Genomic DNA, 23,866 nt, shown 5'->3' with positions numbered 1-23,866 from the left:
TTTCCTCTTTTTTTTTTTTTTAACTTTTCTAAAGTCAGATACGGCAATGGCATATTTATGTATTGTTTTTTTTATGAATTTGATGCAAAACAAAAGCAAAATCAAGTTTATAATTTCCGTTAAAAGCATAAAATATTATATTTGGTTCCTGGTCATCAAAAAATTGCATCTTGTTACACTATTGAAAGAAATATATATAACTGTTTGAACTGGGAATTTGATTAATGGCTTTCTTATTCTACGAAGGATCAGATTCAGCTGTTTGTTTTTGCATTGTGGTCCCTACCAGGATACCACCTTCCCATTGGTCATCAGAACTGTTTTCTAAGTTCTTCCTGTGTGCTACGGGTCTTCTAGTTCATATTACAAATTTCTATATGGCTAAAGTTTATTGTTTATTTCAATAAACAAGAATATAACATGATTATCGAAAGAGCAAATTTAACAACTTCCTCCAATTGGGGTTTCACAGCTTCATGCATTTGACTTGTGCATGTTGGTCAACTACAGCAACTGTTACAAATTGATTGCTGTGTGCTTTGCTAAAACGTTATTTTAGTGTCCTGTAAACTTTAATGGCGATACCAACGTTCTTGAGATGTCTGACACTTGTCTTAGAATAAAGTTGGTATAGCTTATCAAAGTTGAACATGTTGATGTTGAACAACAAAAGTAGATGTCCTGGTCTCCCGTTTCATCTGCTTTCTTGGAGTTTTGTAAATGTTTTATCGGACTGGTTCTTTCTGTTTGATTGTATTATGGATATATCACTTATTTTCAACGGCAAATTTTGATCCGTTTACAGAACTCTTTTGAATTTTTGTATATCAAGACAGAAGATGATGCTTGCAAAGTGCTCTGAAGAGGTGAGGATTAAAGGTGAAACGCTCCATCTAAAGAGGTGAAATGATCTTTCAACATTTAAATAATGCTTACCAGTTGCTTCCATTTCTCTGGATTTGATCACTATGAGAATAAGCTGCAACACTTAATGATACAATTGTGTGATCGGCAGAATGAAGAAATGGTACGGTGGTACTCTTGTTGCATCTTTGTTTATGTTGCTGGTCCTGAGATATGTTGTCATGAAAAATCCTGTTGAAGAAAGCTATTTGATGAATCCCTTCTCCTCCAACGCAACCAATCCACTTGAATAGGTGCATATCACAGGTTCACCTACAGTTCAATATCCAGTTAATGGTTCTCAAGTGATTTCTGTTGATGCCATAGCTTTCAGTCTCTTTGCTCAAAGGAACCTTTCCGAGGGAGAGCAACAATCTTTGTTTACCTGGAATTTGTTGAAGAACTTAATTAACCATTCTCACGCTTTGCCAAATGGAGTAGAAGCTATCAAGGAAGCTGGAAGTGCATGGAATAGCCTGATGGCTTTGGTTCAAGAGAAAAAACTTGGTTATGCGAATGATAATTCATCTAAAAAAGCAAAAGAGAAGCAGTGCCCTCATTTTCTTAATAAAATGAATGCTACAGAACCTGACAAGTGTGATTATAAGTTGCGAATTCCTTGTGGCCTTACTCAAGGTTCTTCCATTACGATCATTGGCATTCCAAATGGTCTTCTTGGCGATTTTCGCATTGACTTAACAGGGGAAGCACTTCCAGGGGAGCCTGATCCACCAATAATTTTGCATTACAATGTTAGGCTCCATGGGGATAAGATGACAGAGGACCCTGTAATTGTCCAAAACACCTGGACTATAGCTCATGATTGGGGTGAAGAGGATCGTTGTCCACCCTCAACTCCTGACAAGAATAGAAAAGGTAGAGCAAAAAGAATTAGAATCTTCTTCATGTTTTACTTCAAATTAAGGTCACTTGTACATTTTATGATCCTTACACGTTCTCTTCATATTTAAGTGCTCTTTTTTTACTTTATTCAATACCAAACATGCAATTTTCTCATCTCTTTTGGATGACACATTAACAGAGACTGGAAATTCTGTCAGCTACTTCAACCTATTGTTGACAGCATTAGGCGTCATCTGACCCAAAAAACCTTGATTTCTTAATGAAGTCAATTAACAGCTAGTTGCCTTAGCTTCAGCTATGAAAATGCTTTACCTTAATAATGTGCAGTGGAAGACATTATTTCAAGCTCATATAAATTGCTTCCTCTTCCTCCTTTTCCTTTCTTAAATTTTTTGTATTCATGAGACGTGTAACTGCATCTATGTTCTTTTGAGAGTTAACTCAGTTGCCTTTTTCCAGTGGATGAGTTGGACCAGTGCATTAAGCTGGTCAGTAAAAATGATAACCGGACAGTTAGCCCGCATTCCCATGGTTCAAGGAAGTCTTCAGTGGTGCTGCAAAGGGTTAAGTATTTTCCCTTTAAGCACGGTTCATTCTTCGTTGCTACTCTTAGAGTAGGATCAGAGGGAATACAGATGACAGTTGATGGAAAGCACATAACATCCTTTGCTAATCGTGAAGTAATTTTGTCATCCTCCTCTTATTCATATATTTTGTTAAACAATTAATAGTATCATCAAAATTTATTGCTTTTACTCGTTGCTTTTTTGTTTAGACGTTGGAGCCATGGCTGGTTAGTGAGGTTAGAATTTCTGGAGACTTGAAACTAATTTCTGTCTTGGCTAGTGGTTTACCCACTTCAGAGGATTCCGACCTTACAGTTAATCTAGAGGCACTAAAAGCAATTCCTCTCTCTCATCAAAAGCCAGTGGATCTCTTTATCGGTGTTTTCCCTACTGCTAATAATTTTAAACGAAGAATGGCACTGAGAAGAACATGGATGCAGTATCCTGAAGTTCGGTCAGGGACAGTTGCAGTGAGATTTCTTGTTGGAATGGTATGGTTTCCATATAAATTTATCACATAAAATTGCTATATATTTTGATGCTAGATAGTTGTAGTTATATGGAGAAACCATTGTCGTCAAGCAGTACATGTTCCTAATATATGGTTCTCGATTCATGTTTTCAAGTCATTGTTGCACCCATAAAGCGCTTATGATTTTGTCCCAGCAGAATTACATACTGTTAGAAGTCTCAGGTCAGGGACAGTATTCATTATATTTCTCTGTTTTTAGACCAGTTTGGTTCCAATTGGTAGCTTATGATTCTTTACTGTAGTAAATTGCTTCAGCACTAGTTAAGAATCTATTTGTCCTAACATTAGACACTTAAACACTGTAATATACTCATTTAACTGCAATGGTCGCCTATTGTTAAAGTCCTATAGTTATCTAAGCCTTTTTCATATTTAACTTATTGAGTTGGAGGTGCGCTGCAGCATAAAAACCAAATAGTAAATGAGGAACTCTGGAATGAAGCGCGGACATATGGAGACATACAATTAATGCCTTTCGTTGATTACTACAGCCTGCTCACTTGGAAAACTTTGGCTATTTGTACCTTTGGGGTAAACTCTTGTCCCATTCTTTCAATAAAGAAAATCCTTCAATTCCTTATAGAACTCCCCTCATAAACAGACAGAAGTTGTTTCTGCCAAGTTTGTCATGAAGACAGATGATGATGCATTTCTTCGTGTGGGTGAAGTAGTGGCTTCACTGAGCCGGATAAGTATGACTCGTGGATTGCTTTATGGACTCATCAACTCAGATTCCCAGCCTCATTGCACATAGATGTATTTTTGACTTAGTGAATTTAGTGATTTTAAAGAATTAATTAGGTAAATTGGGTCGAGAATGAGGTATCGAGACCTCGACTTCATAAACCGAGTCATAAATATTTTTAGAAATATTTATGTAGTGTTAGTGAGGTAGTAGTAAAATTTCGTCAAAAAATTTTGACGTTTGGGTGGTTAATTAAATAAAAAGAACTAAATTGAAAAAGGTGTAAGAATTGCTAAAAGCAATTAAATAGCTCAATTGTCAAATAAGAAAAGACCTAAAGTGCAAATAAGCTCAAAAGAGATATTTTGAGCGGCAATAGCTGAGAAAAAATCAGGAAAAGGGTAAAAGAAGGTCAAAATTAGAAAATTACCAAAATTAGCTAAATAAAAATGGGACCAAATTGAAATATCTAGAATTCTCTTCATTTTTTCATCATTCTCATCAGCCAAAATGCCATAGGAAGGGTTCTATAAGCTGATTTTCCATAATTTTTACACCGAGTGAGTTAATCCTTACCTTTTTCTTATAATTTTTATGTTTTTAAGACTTTTACAACTAGGTCCTACTATTAAATTCATTAGTTTTAAATTTCATGAATGAAATTTAAAGTCATCATGGTTGAGTGCTGTAAGCTTATGATGAAATAGCATGAAATTGAAGCTTTAATTTGCTTATGAGATGATTTTATTAGGTAATTTCAATAGAAATTGATTTTTAGGACCTAATTGTGAAAATGTTTAGAATTAAAATCTAGTGCTGAAATTCTGATTCCCAAAGGTTATAAAGTAATTTAAAGTGATAGAATAAAGTGTTAATTAAGAAAAATCAGCTCAATTGAGAGGCTAATTGAGTAGGGACGAAATTATTATTTATTAAAAGCTTAGGGGAAAAATGATAATAAACATCTTGCACTAAAACAGTTTTAGACAGCAGCAATAAGCTAACTTTGAAAAATCACCATAAATTATAGAAATAATTAGAAGATTAACAAAATATAGAATTAAAGCTTATTGGGTCTAGTTTCTCATAGAAGAAACAGTGTAAGAAATTAAATTGTAAATCATGAGATATAATAAATTTTGTAAGACAAGGTCATAATGAATTCAGGTTCCCCTATTTTGACTTTGAAAAATCATAAAAAATTTTAATAAAAATAATTAGGGCCTTAAATTTATATATTTATAATCCTGAATGAGTCTATTTTTAAGAGAAACAAACGGGAACATCATTCAAATCCTGTACGAGGAGATAATTAATTTTTAGTGAAAAAAGGTCGGAACTGTCAGGTAGCAGAATAGGGATTACTTTAAAGAATAAACTGTACTTATTAGTTAAACCAAAAATTATGAAAATTTTATGGTAAAAAGATACGTGAGTCTAGTTTTAGGAAAAATTAGCGGAGCTTAATTTGAAGTTCTGTAGCTCAAGATAAAAATAATTTAGTGACTATTATATGTGGATGGAGAGGAGGAGGAGGAAAATATACATATATATGAATAACTTGTGTATAAATTGATCACATGCCTGATTATAATCGATACATGTTGAATTAGAAATGATATAATGTTTTATTTGGAATATTTATTATGAAATTATGATTATCGTTATAATACAAAAATTGAACTTGTGAGTTTATATAACTAAATTTTAGTGACCATTTGTTAATATTTTTAAATTTCAATATTATTTTATGAATAGTGATTAATATCTATGTATGTTAATTGTTGAAAATAAGTAAAATATGTACAAAAGTTATAAAATTGAATTGAATATTTCGGAGGAACGGAACGCAGGAAATCAGTACAATCTTTCAGTGAAAAAGATGAATTAACGGTAAATTGCCCAAGTAAACCGAGATTCAACATTTTTTGCGAATTCTCGTGTTTGCTTTCCATTTAGCTCTTACGAGCTTTCGTTAACTCATATGAGTTTCAATTAACCCTTTTGGGGTTTCAGTTCAACTCGATGAGCTTCAGTTAGCCTTCGGACTTCCGTTTAGCACTTGTATGCTTCAGTTAGCATTCGAGCTTCAAATCACGGTATACTCAAATCTGTAAGCTGTTCCTTGAATGGACAAGTTGGTAAGTCGTAAATGTAACGTGCGGAAAAAGAAATGTAAGTAATGTTATCATTATTATTATTGAGCTCAATTATGTAATTTCGTCATTCAAAGATTGTGTTTGACAGGATATGTTAGTAAATTATGAGTATGTGAATCAAAGTGACAGAATTTAAACACCTAATGAGGTTGAGCTCATTCAAATGAATTTTTCATTTGAAATTTTGATTGACAGGAAGAAACAGTAAATTGCATGCTTATGAATAGTTACACATAATTATCTGAAAAACAAGAAAAATGACAGTTATTGATATATGGAGACATGAGACATTGATATATGAATTTGGAATATGTTTGATAAATGTGTTTGTAGAGCCCAAATTTTGCTTGGGCCCAACAAGCAGAACCCAAAACACTAACCATCCAATTAGCACACTACTAAACCGACCACTAACTCCATCACCCCACTAACTCCATCACCCTACTTGCCACTAATTCCATCACTCCACTAACCTCATTACCCCACTTGCCTAGGAAAAGAGAAAAGGGCAACCAGTTGTAAAATTTAGTTATAAAAGCCATTCAAAACTATTATAAATGAGGAGAGTTTTTTGGAGAAAAGGAGAGGAGATACTGAATACGAACACAAAAAAAAAACAACGATTGAATAACGGTTTTTATTTCGAAAGATTTGCGCATCGTTTCAATCTGCTCCTTATTTAAATACTGACTTTTGTGAGTTGGAATATTTGTATTTTAAATCCCTATTCATTTGGGCGCATTTCATTCTAGTCCTTGTCTACACTTTAAGAATTCTATTTGTTTACAAATTATCCCCTTAATTTTATTTTTATTTCCATTGAGTTCTTTTAAAATTCATGTTTTTATATTCTTTATAATCCATTCATTTTCCCCCTTTTCATATTATTTTAACATTTTATTAATTGATTCCACCTTATTTTAATTTTTTCTTGTTGGTATTTTCTTTTGTATATTTTCATTTTGTTTTATTATATATTTTATTTTTTTCTCTTTTATGAAAATTCTTTAAATATTATATTATTATTTTTGTATATATTATTTATATTAAGCTATTCGTATTTTAGGTATATATCATTTATATTGTTTTATATATATATATTTTTATTACACTTCTACATATATAAATATTTCCTATATCGTAAATTTTGAATTGTGGTATATTATGTTTTTTTGTATATATGGATAATTTATATTATTCTATGTATTTTCTTTCAAATTTATTTATAATTATACATTTCTTTTTAAATCTATATATATAGTTTTGGGTCTTTTAAAGTTTTTTTTATGAATTATTGATTATTTCAAACGTCTTTTATATTATTATTTCTGTACATACATTTGTAATAAGTATTTCATGATATGTGTATTATTTATCTAGATGGATCTATATTTCGTATATCATGCATTTTCTAGTATTTGTTTCAGATTTTCCATCATATATTACTTGTTTTTTAAATTCTTACATGAAGTCTGTTGATCGCATATCGGTGATTTTACATTTTCTATTTCCCACATTATTAATTATTCTCTATTTTAAAATTTGCTACGTTTTATTTGTGTTGATTTGCTTGATACTTTTCTTAAAATTGCCTTGTGATTCATTGACTTTTTTTTGTGTTAATATTAGTCTTTGCATAAGGTATGTTGCCATTGCATATACTTTGTTTTCATATAATTATGATTTATTTGTCTATAACTCTTGCCATGTAATATTATGCATGTTCGTGATTATGTCTTAATCTCCTGCTATCATTGAGATTTAAACTTCAATCTATATAGCCAACATTAGTGGTTTCATTTCTTCTCCACGCAAACTCACACAAGTATATTTTGACTCAGCTTGTATCGTTGATAATTCAAACCCTTTTAACTTGAGGCAATATTTTGTGTTTGGAAGTTTGAGGAATCGTGTCCAATCGTGCTGGATTGTGATCTTTTGTTCGACTAAAATACGGAATATCCTTTGAAAATGTCATGAATGTTTTTTAAAAAAATTAAATTGAGGCAATATTTCGTATTTGAAAATTCGATAAATCGTGCCCAATCGTGCTGAGTTGCGACTTATCGTTTGGCCGAATAATTAAATATCCTTTTGAAATTCCAAATGCATAAGTTTTAAAAATTACGAGATGATCTTGTGTCGAGAGTTCAAAATATTGTATCCAATCGTTCTTGATATAATATTTTATTCCTTCTGAACGAGAGAATATCAACATCCAGTTCAAGTTATCTAAACATTTTTAAAGGAATTGTATTTTAATTTTTTTTTTCAAATTTTCAACATTAAGACATTAATGTATTAATACGGTACCAATTTTGAGCGTTGCGAGAGTGATAATCTTTCCTCGCGCATAACTTACTCCCGAATCCGTTTTCTAGTTTTTTATAGACCAAAAACATTGTTTTAATAAACCAAAATGCTTTATTAAAATGATCGATCACAAGGTGACCCAATCACACCTAAACAAAAAGGATTAGTGACAACTCCATTTTCGTTTTAAAGTCGACCCCGTTTTTCAAAATAAAAATAGTTTCGACAGTGTTCATTCATAACTATGGAATTATTTACCTCATGTGTGCTATTCGCATAAAGATGATATTTCAAATACTTTGGTGAATAAAACTTAAATATGAAATAGTATGAAATCGAGACAAGTTGTTATGAAAATATATTTAAATTATCTGTAAGTGTTTCGTACTCCTCAATAATGCCTCGTACTCTATTCCGACAACGGATACGGGTAAAAAGTGTTACATGTATATATGTATATAAATAAGAAAAGAGCATCACCATTGTCAATGGAAATACCCATTATATCTGTAGTTTCTAAAGGTCACTTTCTCAATACAGAAAAATTCTCAAGACATGTATCATTCTTGTGATTTCATGCCAACCCAGCTCCACCAAATCTCTAAATTTGTGTCTACAATAAGTATGCTAGAGAAGTACTTACATGTATATCCAATTATGCACTTATTAGCAATTAAGTTGAACTTTTATCAGTATTGCCTTCTTGCTGTGCTTAGAAGAATCTTCATTTTTCTCCATGTCCTGCTGAATGCCTTCTTGATATCCTTCTATGAAACTCTTAAGAGCATCTCTATATGCAGAAGCTCTTGTCATGTATAACCTCTGTAAAGCAGGCCTTAAAGTCTCCATCCCTCCTCTAGCAGCAATCGCTATTAAATAATTTCCATAGACAACATTAAAACAATATAAAATTCAACAAGATAAACTATAATACCAAGAAAATAAGAGAAAAAAGTGTGAGACGAGAGAAATTTGGCCTAAAAAATTTTAATTGAAAAAGAGAAACGGTACCAACAATGTAAATGACGACAGAATAAGTAGACAATTATCATGAGTTAAAAATTTTCTTTTTAAAATCAATTAAAGAAATATATATTAAGATGTTCAGAAAATAGAATATTGGCAGATGGCACATCATGCTATCATTCTTCAGAGTGATACTAAAAAGAAAAAAAAGGTACCTAGGTAGCATAAGAAAACGGTACGATCATCACTGTAATAGCTCTAAAAAATGAAAACCAGATAACTAAGACTGCTAGGAGATAAATAGTAATTTTATATCATCCTTAACAACTGAATCTTGGCCAAGGAATTCACCAAAAATATGCCAATGAAAACGTAAAATCTAAGACTTAAACACAGGTGCCAACAACATAATAAAACAAAATGCAGTCACAGATGACTCTGACCAGCAAAGGGAAAAGGAAATCAAAAAATAAATTCCATGCTACCTCCAAACAAGTTCTACTAAAAAAGAAAATTGAAATGAAAACCTAACTGAACTCAAGCATTATGGGACTTTGTTCCTTGACCTCCATAAGATGTCTCAAGTACGAATCTAATGGTTTATTGCACATATAATATGCAACATATTTTGCAAGTCATGCTACATACTTCTTGAATTATTACAGACAACTTATACATCAAAACATTTCAAGATAAGAAACCACAGAATAAAGTTCCTCACCAATATCCTCCAAGGTTGAAGGTTCTGTCTCTGTACTCCTACTCTTATTTCCATTAGATTTACCTTCAGTCACATCATCCTTCTTATAATCGTTTGGTCTAAGATCAGGACCAATATCCCTTACCCAACTTGCAGCATAAAGCCTAGAGGCCTCCTTCAAGACCTAAAGAAAGATGACAGGTTTTTATTATTTATATACTAAAAATAAATAAATGCCTCTTATTCCCTTCTGCATAGACAAATAATAGGCTCTTAAGCGTTATTTGACATTCAAGTGGTTAAGTTAACAATCAAGTAAGCAGAACAATACATAAAAGTCATTTAATAATTTCAATATCCCAATGATTTAATTTCCACCCATATCACCAGCTAGCATCTGTAAAATTTCAAATTTCCATTAAACTTCTTTAAAATTTGTTAAATGGAACAAAAGAAAAAATATATATATTATAAAAAAATGGCAAAATCATTATAATTGAGTAGAAATTGCTAACAGTTCAAACGTAAAGTACTTCCAAACATACATTCTTGATTTAAAGCAAAAAACCATGTATTTTTTTCCTTCCAAAAAAAGGCTTCAGAAGTCTAAAATATTTTGCTTACAACAATAACATCGACGCAAAAAAAAAAAAAAGGTTAATTTACAAACCAAACTTACTATTTTATTATGATGCAGAAATGAAAGAGCCATGCACTTTAAACTGGCAGTAATATCAAAACTACAATCCAGCACTAATATAGCTTATCCATCACATAAACCATAAAAAAAATACAATTAAATAATGGAATGGGGAAAATACAAAATCTAACAGCATTCATCATTAAAACCCAGAAATCAATAAGCAAACAAAACTCTTACTGCGGAAGAGAAATTGGAAAAGAAAAGTACCAAGAAGCGCTCATGCCAAGTTAATTTGCGGCGCCTTTTAATGTGGGCAGGATCAGGCAATGAAGAAGGGAAAGCTATTTCTTTGAGATCGTATTGGACGTAATTATACATCTTCCTGCACACAACTTTTACCTTCATTTTAGGTTGATATAAGAGATACCCAATTTGATTAAGCTAATGAATTATCTTGGTTGTTCCACGGTCTAAATAATTAAGGGAAACAAGCTATTAACAGGGTTCGGCGGTACTAAAGCCCATGGACATTTGATTTATTTGATTTTCTTTGCTAGCTCGGATTTGGAAAGGTAAGTTGTTTGGTCCTGATCAAAAATAAAGAAACCAAAATTAAAGCATAAAAAATAAACAAAATTCAAACAAAGAAGATAAAAAGCCAAAATTAAAGCATGAAAAATAAACAAAATTCAAACAAAGAAGCAAAAGAGGTACTAAGCCCCTGACTCCATTCTTACACTATGCTGAAGCTAATCACCCAAAACCAAGCGGAAAGGGTACTGATTGCCGATATGCTTCACTGGATTTTGAAAATTCTATGTCAAACTTTGATTCATGAGGATGGGCCAACCCAAGAGTAAGAGTTTTTATTTGAATCGTATTACTCTTTGTTTCAAGTAGTTTTACAAAAGAAATTAATTAAAAAGTTGAAATTTTGGAACATTGCAATAATTGTTCTTTTTATTATAAACTCGTAATCATTGTTCTTTATTGCAATTTTCGTACAAAAAATAAATAAATAAATCTTATGAAATTTATCATCTTCTAAAAATATGAAACTTTAAAAGAAAACTCACTGTGAGATCAAAAAAGGCAAATATACTCGGAAGAAAACAACACATATTTAATATCTTCTAATGCAACACAATAACCACTCGTTCTAGTGAACATTGAGAGAAGGTTAGACTTGCCTACTCCCGAAAAAACGATCAACACCACCTTGACAACCTCTGGCCTGTAACCAGCCATTTTTCCCTCTCCTCAAAACCCTCCTACTTTCCCTTTTACTTTCCTTCGAGTGATGAATAAATATGTCTGAAACAAAAAATAGAGATGAAATGACAAAGATAAAGGATTTATAAAACAGAATACAAAAACCATAAAAGAAACCCACTGAAATGCAAGTAATAAAGAATAGATCCGAAATTAAAACGAAATGAAAATGCAAAGACAAAGACAAAGTAGAAGTAATGATTCATACAAAGCTAAAAAAATTGAGAAAAAAATTCAAAAGAGACCGAGATAAAGACAGAGAATCACCGAACAAATGGAGAGACCGATGACTTTTGATCGGAGGTAAGACGCCGGAAGGTGTGGAGGCCGCGGCAGGGCCTAGGGTTTCGTATGAACGGACAAGAAAGGAGGAAGAGAGAATAAGGTAAACAGAAGAGAGAATGAAAATGCCAAGAAAAAAAAGCAGAGAATAAAGGGGGAAAGAAACCTGAGAGAGATGCATAAATTAATATAGATTGATGGGAAAGAACGCGATATGAAAAGACAGCAGAGAAAAAGGGGCAGCCTGACTACAAATCCCGTGGCAAAAACCCTAAACCCCAGGTTGAAAAGCCCAATGATTCACAAACTCCAAGTCTAAAGACTCATAAGTGTATTTATTAATATATAGTTTATCCAGTTAAATTATATAATTTTTTATTAATATATATTTCATCCAGTAAATTATATAATTTTCACTCAAATACATAATTTAGCCGAATAAAATATATATTAATAATTTTCACTCAAATTCATAAGTTTAACACTCATTGTCAGGCGACATTAGTCGATCAAGAATCAAACAAAAAAAACAGGTGCCTTCAGTTTCATAAGTCAAGGAAACAAAAAAATATATCAAAGAACCATAACTAATTTTGACAATAAAAGATGACCATGAGAAGAGTTATGAAATTATGAGGAAGGAGAAATAGAAAACATGAGATGAAATAAAAAAAGAAAACTTACCAGAGATGAAGATGAAGGGCGAACGTGCTGTTGATTTGGGGAAAAATGTTGGAAGAAATCTGGAGCAAGGGAGAAGAAAGCAGGCTATTTTGGGAGAAATTTTAAGCCTGTGGTGTTGAATAGCAATTCAGAGCCCCCACCTCGGAATGCCTATTACAACATTTGAGGGAATATGACAGTAATAGCAAAGCTGTGGAATAAGTAAACGGTGAACCAAATGGTGTAATAGCAAAAAAATACTATAGCACGCGGAATTGGGCAAGAATAGAATAGCTATTCTATCCAACCAAACGTGCTGTTAGTGTGTTCTCATAATGCTCCTATGGCTGCATAGGCATTTCTGTTAACTATCAGAGTATTAGATGTCATCTTCTTATTAGCTTCTCATGATGTTGTGTTCTATCAAGGAATGGTCCGAAGAGAAGTACCCTCCTTGGGCACATGGTCCTGGCTATGTGGTATCCTATGACATAGCAAAGGCTGTTTACAACAGGTTCAATGAGGGGCGCTTAAAGGTACAATGAAAATTTTACCTTTTCCTTTTTAGTTTTTTTTTTTCTGCAACATTCTACTTGTATGCACTATAAAATCCATGCAAGCATGGGAAGTAATTGGAAAAGGATACTTTTCACTACTTGTTGTGTGGATAATTCTTAGTGTTGAACAAGGGTGGTGTATATCAGATGTTTAAGCTAGAAGATGTGGCAATGGACATTTGGATCGATGATATGAAGAAAGAAGGTTTAGATGTTCGATATGAGAAGGAAGAGAGGATATTTACTGAGGGTTGCAAGGATGGATATGTCATTGCCCATTATCAAAGTCCAAGAGAGATGATGTGTTTGTGGCAGAAACTCCAGGAGACAAAAAGAGCTAGATGTTGTGATGATCCATAAACAAAAGCAGACAACACTCGAGGACTACAATGGTTTTTAGGTGCTCCAAATATCAATATCTGCAGTGCATTTCATCACCAGCACTTTTCGATGCTAACCTGATGAGAAGAAAAATTGGAGGAAAAAATCAGTATTTGCTGAATGATCTGGATCGAGAATATTCAGACAAAAGATGGATGAGGTCAGTGGTTATTGATGTATAATTAGCCATATTTTTGCAGTACATACATGTAGGTCAGGAACAATGAAATTCTAAGTAGAAATGGTAGATTGATGCCATTTGTATAGAGAAGCCACAGTGGAAGGAAATAGCAGTTTTTAACAAAGCTGATCTAGTGTACATTCTACTTTTCCCTTCTGCCTGAGTTTTTGTTTATATTGATGTAGCTAATTTCTTATATTCAGTTATAAGTATATGCACATTTCAGGCCCTTCTACACTTTCTTCTTATCAACAAGAAGTCATTTAAACTCAACTCAAATGATAAGATTGTGATAGATTTCTTTTAAAGATAAGCTGAGGTGTGGTTTATGCAGGGCTTGAATCCTAATGCAACCTCTTCCTTTATCTTGAAGTTAGGGCTTCCTTTGTACCAAAAAATAAAGATCAAGAAGCAAGCAGATAGTGCATACTTAACTTTGGCTGCTAACATTTTATCTCTTCCTTAAAATAAACAACATTATATTTCAGAAAATTATGCTACCAAGCTTGGAATAACTAGCATCGTTGCTTAGCCTTATCATTAGTCACATTTCCCTTTTCTCCATCTTACCAACCACATCTGCCGATGCACTCAGTGCTACTAGATCTACTCTAGTCTTCCTCTCCGTCTTCTTCCAATACATCCCGTTCACTTGTTTGCAACACTTCCTCTCTTCATCAAATAACCTTCTACACAAATTCTGATTAAAATATGATCTTGATCACAAGAAATTTGTGTCTAAGATGATACATATACATATAACTTCTTCAGAAAAAAAATATGATACATATAACAATATACATAGTTTATGAACAAACGATTGGATTCTAAACAATCATGCTAGCTACTTGCACTATGTTACTAACAAAGTAACAATCATGTAGCATAGAAATTACAAACTATGCCCATTGAGCGGATCTACTCTCTGCAATTCAAGTCTACTGCTTTTGAAGCTGATTCAGTGTCATTGTGGCATTGGCTGTTGAGATCAAATGACCTCAACAATCCAGATTTTCTCAAACGATAACCAGTTTCCTCCCCAGGAAACTCTCGTCTTTTAGCTAGTGGCTGCTCAACCAATATACCATCAGAAAAGTCACTTCCACTTCTTTTCTTTCCATTAGCTTGATTGCTCGAACCACTAATCAATGGCTTCTTTTCTGTGTGAACTTCCATTAAAGAAAGCTCAGCAGAAGTATTAGATTTCCTGGTACAAATATTCTCATCTTGTGGTGGCTCCACATCTTTTCTTCTACAGCTCTCTGATGTTGTGAACGAGCTCTCCACGTAACTCATAGTACCTCTTATTGGACTTCTTTCTATCTCTTTTAAGCTTGAATCTCCTATTTTGGTCAATTCTGAAAACAAAGAACTCGTGCAGCCAGTATTAACCATTGAGCCTAGTCGAGAGAGTTCAGCTTTAGCGAGTCCTACACCAGCAGAAGAGGAGCTATACCCAACCAGTGTTTCTTGGGCTTTCTTTAATACCAACTGTAAGTACTTTCCTTGAGCTTCGATTCTTAGCTGCAAATGTCTCTGAACCTGAAAATGGAACAATATACCGATTGTTATGCATTGTTGAATCAACTTAATATCAGCTATATAAATTGGAATTGGTTTAATAGGCCATACCAGAATCTGTTCATGAAGCTTTCTCTGTACCTCCATCTGCATTTGGAGAGCCTGAGCAATCTGCAAGCTTCTGATGAACGCAATAATTATACGGCCAGTACAATCTGTTTTACTGTAATTTACATCCAAAATGTTGTCAAAAGATATAATATCCATGTATAACTATATTACTCATTCATCTGGTTATGAGTTCCATCACTAGAATTCCCATTATTGCTCTGAATCTCTTTATAGTCTGTATCACAAGAAGGAAACAAATTTATTGTTGTCAAACTCAATGTAAGAACTTAATAGTAGAACGCAATGAATTCTTAATCTCACCATCAAGTTTATTGCTATGGCAGATTTCTGTCTGTTGGAATTTCCCCAGCCTGTATTTCTGCAAACAGAAGATATCCAGTTAAAGCTTGTACTGTTTTTCCTATCTGATTACACAAAAGAAAAAGTGATAAAATGCCTGTAAATGGCTTTTAAGATGATACAAAGTGAGTCCAGAAATTCCCATGATCCTCATCAGACTCTTAGGTGTTGCTTCTGTCCATAAACAGACACAAAAGAAACAGGAATTAAGAATATTTGCATAATATATATTATAAACAAGATGATTAGGCAAGATGATGATGATGATTTTTAACTGTCTGCCCCTCCAACTTGATTGACAGCTTCAACAAATCTTTGATGAAGTTGAGGAGTCCACTTTAACCTAGGCTTTGTGTCAGTTGACAGAACCAAGTTCATGTTTTGATGACCCATGTTTTTGATGTTGTTGTGTAAGAGAGACATGAAGGCACAACAAAGCTTAAACTCATATATTATGTTTAGCTGTACTTCTCTTTATAATTTAGGAAACATTGATAGGGTTGTATTGGAGAGGGAATATATGCCATCAGCTGTGAATCTTTCTTTTTCTTTAATTTCTTCTTTGTTCTTTGACTTGAAAGGGGGTTGGATAGATGGAGAGAATCTTTGATGCAGCAAACACATCAATCTGAGTCTAAAAAGGAGAGAAAGGAGCAAAAAGTGCATGGTTTGTTTCCATTTCCTCGTTTCTTTTTTTATTTCTCGAATTTAAATAGCAGTCACCATGATATTTACTATCGATATTCATCGTAATTAACCGTGATAACATTCTTACATCCGCAATGATGATGAACATGATACGACTTAAACGTATATTACAATCTAAACCCCAGATCCCAGCTTGATGAACAATGGAAGCAACTTTTCCACACTATGAGAAGCTTTCAAGTGAAAAGGCAATAGACAAGATGCCTATAATGGATGCTTATTTCCTTTTTGATGACTGAAAGTGAAAAACCAAATGAGTAATGGCTCTTTTGTTTTTATATGGTATGGTACTTTGTTTTTGAAGTGACTAAGTGGCAGATTCTTTTTGTTGTATGTATGGATATGGATGTGGGAATCAAAGAATCTAATTTTAGATTTTTGTTTGTCTCTGAATCAAATCAGCTCAAACTGAGGTTTGCAAAAACCCTCTTCTCTGGAAATTAAACCAAAAGTAACAGGATTCTGCAAGTTTACTCCATTACAGGACAATTTCAGCTCCTTGTTTTTCTTTTACACGTTATCATTAGGGCTGACAGCTTGACATACAATTCCATTTGCAGCTTGGGTTTTTACCTTATCATCAAAAGCATCTATCAATCAATGTCCAATACCATCCAAGTGGCGTCTCAAAGTTAAAATCCATGCATCATCACATCAGGTATAAGCCAGCCAGGCTCACATACATAAACGACTTACTTGACATAATCTTTTAGGGTTCAAAAACTTCTCCCAACAATATATGCACATGTGTTATATCTAAGTTAGCATTTAATGTTTAAGTTGAACTGATATCATATTGATTTTTTAAAGATTTAATTAAAATGTTTATAACTTGTAATGTTGGGTGAATTAATTCATAAAGTTATGAACTTGAGTTCCACACAGGCAAACCCACATTATCAAGGCAATTGGTTTCCCATAAGAATTTAAGAGATTCTTGGGCTCCAATGAGAAAGACCAAAGGTCAAGCTGTTGTAGGGCTACTTGATGATGCAAAAAATAGATTTACTAGTCATTGTATGGTTCCATGGCCGTAATTCTAAAGTTATCATCACTTACTTGTTCACTCTCCTCAATGCAAATTATTCTAACTTTATTTTATTATTAATTATGGACATAATTTTCAATATTTAGAGCTTGGTTTGGATGTTGAAATTATATAGCTAATTTTGAATTTAATTATTATTAACATCTTTTTTGAGGAGGTAGGTTTTGGGTTTGTAAGAGTTTTGGCCCTTAGGGACACATATATTGGTACAACATTTTAAACTAAAATTTAATATTTTTTATATTTACTATTTTTATAATTAAATTTAAAATAAAATATAACCATTTAATTAAGTTATTGAAAATAATTAATAAATTTAAGATTAACAATTTCATATAAATATATTTATATGCTTGTAATTGAGATATATTTACATGTGTAATATATATGAAGATATTTAAAAATACCGATAAATTCGAAATGATATATCAAAACACATTGATATCAAATATATAATGATACCAGAACAAAAATGATACGTTCGATATATAAGAACATTGTTGAAGGGCAAGCTACACAAAATGTCACTAAGTTATTAGTAAGTTTACATTTTGGTCACTCAATTTCAAAAAGTTACAAAATGGTCACTAAACTAGTTGAAAATTTTCATTTAAGTCACCGGGTTGTTAAAATCGTGGCTTTCTGGTCCTCTCTATTCTAACTGCTTGCACCAATCAAAAGTTCGCATTCCCTTTCTTTAATAATTCATTTTTTTTCCTATGAAACAACTTTCTTCTCCGGCAATCAGATCAACTCGGATCTAAGATATATTATTCTACTCATTGATGAGTATTGATCCGCCGTACCAATTGTCGAATTGTCACTTGAAGCTTACTAATCAGACTTTTTAAAAAAGAAAACTTAACAGCCCAATAACTTAAATAAAAACTTTTGAATAGTTTAGTGACTTAAATGAAAATTTTCTAATAATTTAATAATTATTTTATAATTTTTTGAAGTTGAATGATCAAAACATAAATTTATTAATAATTTAATGATTTTTAAGAGTAATTTACCCACAATTGACTTTAGTATTGGAAGTTTTTGTTATTTCTTAATGCTTAGTGCTTGTTATGGAAATCAATATAAGGAAGAAAAACAACTGGAAGTGGAAACATGAAAGGTAAAGGCAAGAAGAGGTAGTGGTTCTGCACACTACAAAACTTTAAGGTTTCAAGTAACTGTCAATTCATGATTTTTTCAAAAAATTATATGGCTTCGGATCCATAACCCATCTTATCACTATATTTATAGTCCCACACCCTTTATCATTACCTCCTTTTCTTATCTTTAAAATATGTTTGCAATTTTTATACTTTTTAAATAATTTGAATAATTTTTATTTTTTTAAAATATTTTTTATATATTTAAATTTTTAAATTTTTAAAAGATAATTAAATATTAATATATTATTCATGTGATAATTTGCATGTAGCACAAATTTTTTCATCATTTTATAGTGATTTGATAAAATAAACACAAATTTAAGATTTAAAAAAGACAAAAATAATTAAGAGCTATAATAAGTAAAAAAATTATTATATTTTTATTTTAGAGAAAGGAAAGTAAGAATGTTGTGGGGGATAATGTCCAATATCATAATGTTATGACTGTCAATGTCATTGCCATTGCTATCATGCTATAGTGTTGAAGGGCATTTAAAATATTAAATTTTGCAAAAATCCCCAACACCCTTTATCATCGTATTCCATCAATAAAAGCATTCTTATTGAATTTTTTTCCCCTAAAACAACATTTCTTATTATTTGATTGATTTATTGGTGTGAATATTCATTCCTTTCAGCCATGATTGAATCTGATTGGTCTGACAAAAAAATAAGATATATTTTCAAAAAAGAAATGCAATAAATTTTAATAATTTACATCAATTTCAAATTATTTCATTTTTATAGATAATTATTTGATACATTGAATTTCAAATTTTTTATTTCCAAAAAAGTAAGAAATTTTAATTGAAATTTAAAATTTTAAAATAAATAATATTAACATTATCAGTTAAAAATTAAATTTAATTAAATATGTTTTAAAAACCATAAAAAAAATAATTTATAAACAATTGTAAATTTTTATTAAAATTTATAAAATAACATAAGTTATAAGTATATTAAATTTCTACTTAAATAAATTTTTAAACTAATATAAAATATTTTTAAAAATAAAAAATAGAAATTAAATTTAAAAGATTATTATTTTTTAAACACATATTAATACACTTAGAAAATTAAATTTAAAATATTTGTTTACATAACAGCTTTTAAAATCAATAAAATATTGATAATTTTTTAAAACATAATATAAAAATACTGATAATACAAACAATGATAAAATTTATTAAAATTTTAAAATAATTTAATATGATTTAAGTTACACAGGTAAAAAAAAAAGTTAAACAAGAGAAAGATTTAGTACAAAAATTTGGACATGTGGCGGTCACTGAAAATTTATGTTTCCTGCATTTCCAGCAAATGAAAGCCACTAGAAAAGAAGAATCTTTTGCAACCCCGTCCCCGGCCCGCGATGGAAGAACCGAAGATACCAGTTGCCGGTCAACTCCGTAGTCTTACGTGGCGGAACATCATTAGTTGAACAAGTGAACGGCAGAGATGACGTGTGTTAACATGAACCTTTTTTAAGTTTTTCACCAAAATGTGCTGAGCTGTACATGACCCGCCAGGTGGGTCACTTGACATGTGGTTCTTTTCGTTCATGTCGGCAATTACAGGTTGTATAAAACAAAGGTGAATTTGCAAATAGGGACGGGAAAAACGCCTCTCCAGTCCCTTTCAATTTCAACATTGAGTAAATTAGTATTTTTAAAAATTTAAAATAATTCAATTACTATTAATTTTAAAATTCAGCAAATAAAAATGGCCAATTACAATATTAATGTTTTTGTCAAGTGTGTATAATTTTGATTCATATAATAAATTTAGTTATCGATATTTATAATGTTTTGGTCAAATTTGTTAAACTAAGACTAGATTGATAAAATTTGTAAACTTTGAAGACTAAATTTACTATTATACCAATAAAAATATTTACAATTGATTTAAAATATTAACGTTCTGATTAGTTATCCTTAGTTGCTTATTTTTTAAATTGACAGTACATAAATTTATCATTAAGCTAGAGTAAGTAGCAAATATTTTAAGCGCACATATTAGTTAATCTCTTACTATCATAGTTCTTATTTTATATAATTATATAGAAAAACATATTGCTTACAGATTTAAAAATTTTACATGTATAATAGTGATTTTTTAATTGTTATTTAAATAATAATTTTATAAAAATATATTGTTGTGCATTTGCATGGGATAAAAAAATAATTTTATTTTTAAATTTAAATTAATATTTAATGCTAAAAGTTGAACACGAAGCCGAAAGAGAAATTTTACTAATTAAAATTTAACAACTAACTTAAAATATAGAAACACAATCAACCCAAATTATTTTATATTGCATCACTTGAGAATAAATTAGTATTTTTTTATTTTTAGAAAAAACAATCATGTTTGAGTTTGGCAAAGAAGAATAGTTTGATTTGATTGGGGTTAAGGAGTGAGGAAATGAAGTTTGATGTGAATTACGGAATAATGTTATTCAAAAGAGTGAAGACAATCATTTGATGAAAGAAAAGCGAGTAATTGAGAAGAGAAAGGTCAGATAGTCGTAAAGGAAGATACATCTGATATGGCATCCAATATACTATATACTTGTAGAGTGGGCAACAAAAGCACCATCTTTTTCAGCAATTTGGAGCAGTACACACACCATGAAAAGATCTTCAACTCCACCAAATTTGTGGCTCTTAATTGTTCCCCTCTCTTGCTTATGTGGCATTCCTTCCCCACTCCAAATCTCATTCACTGCTCGCATTCCCTCCATTAAAATCACCAAAACATACAGCTTGTCAGTGCCAGGGATCCACAGTTTTTAATCATTTATACCACTGGTAATGATTTTCTGAAAAAAACATAGATGAAGTGAAAGAAACCTTTGCTGTACTACACAGAAGAAGATCATGTCTAATGATCACTCTTGTGCTGCTATAAAGCTGTTTGGAAAGATGATTCAATTGCTGCCATTAAACCAGGATGAAGCTTTAGCTGGTAGAGATGACTGCTGTGATACAAATCTCCTCTCTTCATCTAATTCTTTAGCATCCATGGTGGACCAGGTTGCTCAACTTAACTCTGTTTCTGTATTTTGTTTTTCCTGCAATTCTTAATGGCTTAGGCTTTCGGCAATTCCAAGAATAACCCATTGTTTACCAAGTCATAATTGTTAATGGGTTGGTTCCACTTTCTTGCCCTCTGATACATATATATGTATGTTCATCTGATAGTTCTTGGACTGAATTGAATGAGTTTGCTCTGTTTTGAGCTCAATATATTTCTGGATTTTAGGAATCAATGGAGAACAGATTCCACAAGGATAAACATGAAGAGATGAGATCAGAGGATATAAAAGATGACTCCGAAGCTTCATCCCTGCGAAGCTCTAAGAATGGTGAAACAACATGTTCACAACAAGACACGACAAGGAAGAAGCCTGATAAGATGCTCCCATGTCCACGATGTAATAGCAAGGCAACCAAGTTTTGTTACTTTAACAATTACAACGTCAACCAACCTCGCCATTTCTGTAAAAACTGTCAGAGATATTGGACTGCTGGAGGCACCATGAGGAACGTCCCGGTCGGCGCCGGTCGTCGCAAAACAAAGGCCTCTTCTTCTCTACACTTCAATCATCAATGGTTTCCTTCTAAAGTAGCATGTTTTTCAAGGCCTTTTCCATGGGATGTTCCAATGGAAAGCTATAATATTCCAGTTTCTCCAACGGTACTGGGGAAACATTCAAGGGATGAACCCAACATGGATTCAACAACTTTGAGAATAATAGATGATGGTGGTGAGACCAACAAAAGCTCAATGTTGACAACACCGATGATGAAAACCAAGAACACCAATTCGGGAGGTTTATTCAATGGCTTTCAATCAAAAGGCAACGATGAAAGAAATTACAGAGGTGTAGAAACATTCTCTGTGTTGAGGGCTAACCCGGCAGCATTGTCTCGATCACTCAACTTTCATGAAAAAACATGAAAAAGAATATTATGTCAGCAATTGATGGATCTAGTGCTTTTTTGCCTAGCTTGACCACAAATGATCAACCATGTCATGTACATAAATTTTCTTTTTTGGTTTCTGTAAAATTGTCCTAAAATATTCAGTTTTTCATTTATGCCCTTTCCATCTTTTGCTGCTATATGATAAGAAAATAGCAGCAAATCATGGATTCTGCTATAAATTGTGAGGAAAATCAGAAAATGGTTGCCTAAAGTTGCAGTAGTTGATCAATGGGAAGATAAAGCCACCTCAAAGTTATAGTCAATTTCTTAGCTCATAGCTAATTTATGCAGTTATGAAACAAATACTAATCCCAATATCTACCACTTTTTTTTGGAGGCATCAAATTTAAATTATAAATTTTTGCTAGAGCTAAAAATATAATTTAGTAAATGTATTAATTTAAATTTTTATAATATTTCAAGAAATTAAATTATATTTTTTTAGTTTATTTTAAAGAAGTCATAATTAAATTTTAAATTTTACGGAACCGAAATACAAAATCACCCCTAAATTAACTTAAAACTGTTCAGTTTTTAAGGGGCTTCGTTGGGGGAAGCCCTTACCTTTAGCCCACCTTAACACCTCTTGATCTCGTATTCTAAACTGGTTTGTATGTCCGCCCTATGCATGTGCTAATATAGTGTATAAAAAAATATTATTTTATTTCACCAACAAAAATATATATTATTTTAAATTAATGATAGCATATTCTAATTTTAGGGTAAAGGAGTGAAATAATGGAAAATAAGAGGAGGGGAGAAAAAAAAAGATTATTTTGTGTGTTTTTAATATGTTTATTAAGTGATTCACTATAATACTATGATAAAAAAAAGTAAAACAATATAGTATAAAATTTGTATTTGTTAATGCAAAATGTGATTCACTATGAAACTAAATAATTTATTTATTATATTAATATACTTAATTTTCTTAAACTTAAGAAAAAATATATTATATAAAATTATTTCAAAATCTAATTTTATGTATGAAATACAATAATCTTGATATATATTAATTTACCTTAAATATGTAATTAAGTTGATTTAGTGTATTCAATGTAATTGATAGTAATAAAAGATTTAATATTATTTTATATATTAGATTTCTTGATACTTAAGTTTAACTTTAATGTAAAATTTAATAGCCATACCAAACAATATCGTATAACCAATGATTATTTAACACATGTTTTAGTAAAAAAAGCATAAGATATTAATTTGGATAAAAAATTAATTCAGATATCAAATTTGAATATTGAAGTTAAACTCTAAACCAAACATTACAGTCAAACTTAG

General features: G+C 31.5%; 5 protein-coding genes across 9 annotated transcripts; 3 read left to right on the top strand and 2 right to left on the bottom strand.

Annotated features, from left to right (window-relative positions):
• Nucleotides 1-839: 839 nt before the first annotated feature.
• Nucleotides 840-4,129, top strand: LOC107934921 (beta-1,3-galactosyltransferase GALT1). The gene is made up of 7 exons (XM_041111273.1): nt 840-901; nt 1,016-1,067; nt 1,158-1,779; nt 2,227-2,447; nt 2,543-2,824; nt 3,268-3,396; nt 3,467-4,129. The coding sequence occupies exons 1-7, from the start codon at nt 840-842 to the stop codon at nt 3,617-3,619; spliced, it is 1,521 nt and encodes a 506-aa protein (XP_040967207.1). The 3' UTR covers nt 3,620-4,129.
• Nucleotides 4,130-8,447: 4,318 nt separating this feature from the next.
• On the bottom strand, nt 8,448-12,203 carry LOC107934922 (uncharacterized). Of its 4 annotated transcripts, XM_016867448.2 has the most exons (6): nt 12,052-12,203; nt 11,871-11,942; nt 11,069-11,645; nt 10,599-10,918; nt 9,710-9,872; nt 8,448-8,891 (listed from the first exon to the last, which is right to left on the bottom strand). In XM_016867448.2, exons 4-6 carry the CDS (start codon nt 10,734-10,736, stop codon nt 8,689-8,691), a joined length of 504 nt encoding a protein of 167 aa, XP_016722937.2. In that variant the 5' UTR covers nt 10,737-10,918; nt 11,069-11,645; nt 11,871-11,942; nt 12,052-12,203; the 3' UTR covers nt 8,448-8,688. The 4 variants fall into 4 exon arrangements, with proteins under 4 accessions (XP_016722937.2, XP_016722935.2, XP_040967743.1 ...); XM_016867446.2 differs by having other exon boundaries at nt 10,599-10,713; nt 11,522-11,645; nt 11,871-12,197; XM_041111809.1 differs by lacking the exon at nt 12,052-12,203 and having other exon boundaries at nt 10,599-11,645; nt 11,871-11,969.
• Nucleotides 12,204-12,893: 690 nt separating this feature from the next.
• Nucleotides 12,894-13,769, top strand: LOC121228317 (beta-1,3-galactosyltransferase GALT1-like). The gene is made up of 2 exons (XM_041111811.1): nt 12,894-13,084; nt 13,253-13,769. The coding sequence occupies exons 1-2, from the start codon at nt 12,956-12,958 to the stop codon at nt 13,463-13,465; spliced, it is 342 nt and encodes a 113-aa protein (XP_040967745.1). The 5' UTR covers nt 12,894-12,955; the 3' UTR covers nt 13,466-13,769.
• Nucleotides 13,770-14,174: 405 nt separating this feature from the next.
• LOC107934900 (myb family transcription factor PHL8) lies at nt 14,175-16,774 on the bottom strand. Its single transcript, XM_041111808.1, has 6 exons — nt 15,935-16,774; nt 15,757-15,833; nt 15,621-15,678; nt 15,471-15,534; nt 15,300-15,369; nt 14,175-15,209 (listed from the first exon to the last, which is right to left on the bottom strand). The coding sequence occupies exons 1-6, from the start codon at nt 16,080-16,082 to the stop codon at nt 14,586-14,588; spliced, it is 1,041 nt and encodes a 346-aa protein (XP_040967742.1). The 5' UTR covers nt 16,083-16,774; the 3' UTR covers nt 14,175-14,585.
• A 4,296-nt stretch (nt 16,775-21,070) lies between these two features.
• LOC107934866 (cyclic dof factor 1) lies at nt 21,071-22,833 on the top strand. 2 transcript variants are annotated; one of them, XM_016867381.2, is made up of 2 exons: nt 21,071-21,730; nt 21,846-22,833. In XM_016867381.2, the coding sequence occupies exon 2, from the start codon at nt 21,852-21,854 to the stop codon at nt 22,542-22,544; it is 693 nt and encodes a 230-aa protein (XP_016722870.1). In that variant the 5' UTR covers nt 21,071-21,730; nt 21,846-21,851; the 3' UTR covers nt 22,545-22,833. The 2 variants fall into 2 exon arrangements, with proteins under 2 accessions (XP_016722870.1, XP_016722869.1); XM_016867380.2 differs by having other exon boundaries at nt 21,078-21,616.
• Nucleotides 22,834-23,866: the final 1,033 nt, after the last annotated feature.

The sequence above is a fragment of the Gossypium hirsutum genome, chromosome A04, assembly GCF_007990345.1.
Source record: "Gossypium hirsutum isolate 1008001.06 chromosome A04, Gossypium_hirsutum_v2.1, whole genome shotgun sequence".
Lineage (NCBI taxonomy): Eukaryota > Viridiplantae > Streptophyta > Magnoliopsida > Malvales > Malvaceae > Gossypium > Gossypium hirsutum.
Note: the sequence above shows the minus strand (reverse complement) of the source record. Positions and strands in the feature narration are given on the sequence as shown.

Coding starts and splice junctions, on each gene's coding strand:
- LOC107934866 (XM_016867380.2), top strand. CDS start 21,461: ATGTCTAATGATCACTCTTGTGCTGCTATAAAGCTGTTTGGAAAGATG. Junction 21,617..21,845: donor TAGCATCCATGGTGGACCAG/GTTGCTCAACTT, acceptor TCTGGATTTTAG/GAATCAATGGAGAACAGATT.
- LOC107934921 (XM_041111273.1), top strand. CDS start 840: ATGATGCTTGCAAAGTGCTCTGAAGAGGTGAGGATTAAAGGTGAAACG. Junction 902..1,015: donor GAAACGCTCCATCTAAAGAG/GTGAAATGATCT, acceptor TGTGATCGGCAG/AATGAAGAAATGGTACGGTG. Junction 1,068..1,157: donor CATCTTTGTTTATGTTGCTG/GTCCTGAGATAT, acceptor CCACTTGAATAG/GTGCATATCACAGGTTCACC.
- LOC107934900 (XM_041111808.1), bottom strand. CDS start 16,082: ATGTCTCTCTTACACAACAACATCAAAAACATGGGTCATCAAAACATG. Junction 15,834..15,934: donor TCAAGTTGGAGGGGCAGACA/GTTAAAAATCAT, acceptor GTTTATGGACAG/AAGCAACACCTAAGAGTCTG. Junction 15,679..15,756: donor ATCTTAAAAGCCATTTACAG/GCATTTTATCAC, acceptor TTCTGTTTGCAG/AAATACAGGCTGGGGAAATT.
- LOC107934922 (XM_016867446.2), bottom strand. CDS start 12,066: ATGCATCTCTCTCAGGTTTCTTTCCCCCTTTATTCTCTGCTTTTTTTT. Junction 9,873..10,598: donor CTTGGCATGAGCGCTTCTTG/GTACTTTTCTTT, acceptor ATCTTTCTTTAG/GTCTTGAAGGAGGCCTCTAG. Junction 8,892..9,709: donor TTCAACCTTGGAGGATATTG/GTGAGGAACTTT, acceptor ATTATTTAATAG/CGATTGCTGCTAGAGGAGGG.
- LOC121228317 (XM_041111811.1), top strand. CDS start 12,956: ATGATGTTGTGTTCTATCAAGGAATGGTCCGAAGAGAAGTACCCTCCT. Junction 13,085..13,252: donor TCAATGAGGGGCGCTTAAAG/GTACAATGAAAA, acceptor GGTGTATATCAG/ATGTTTAAGCTAGAAGATGT.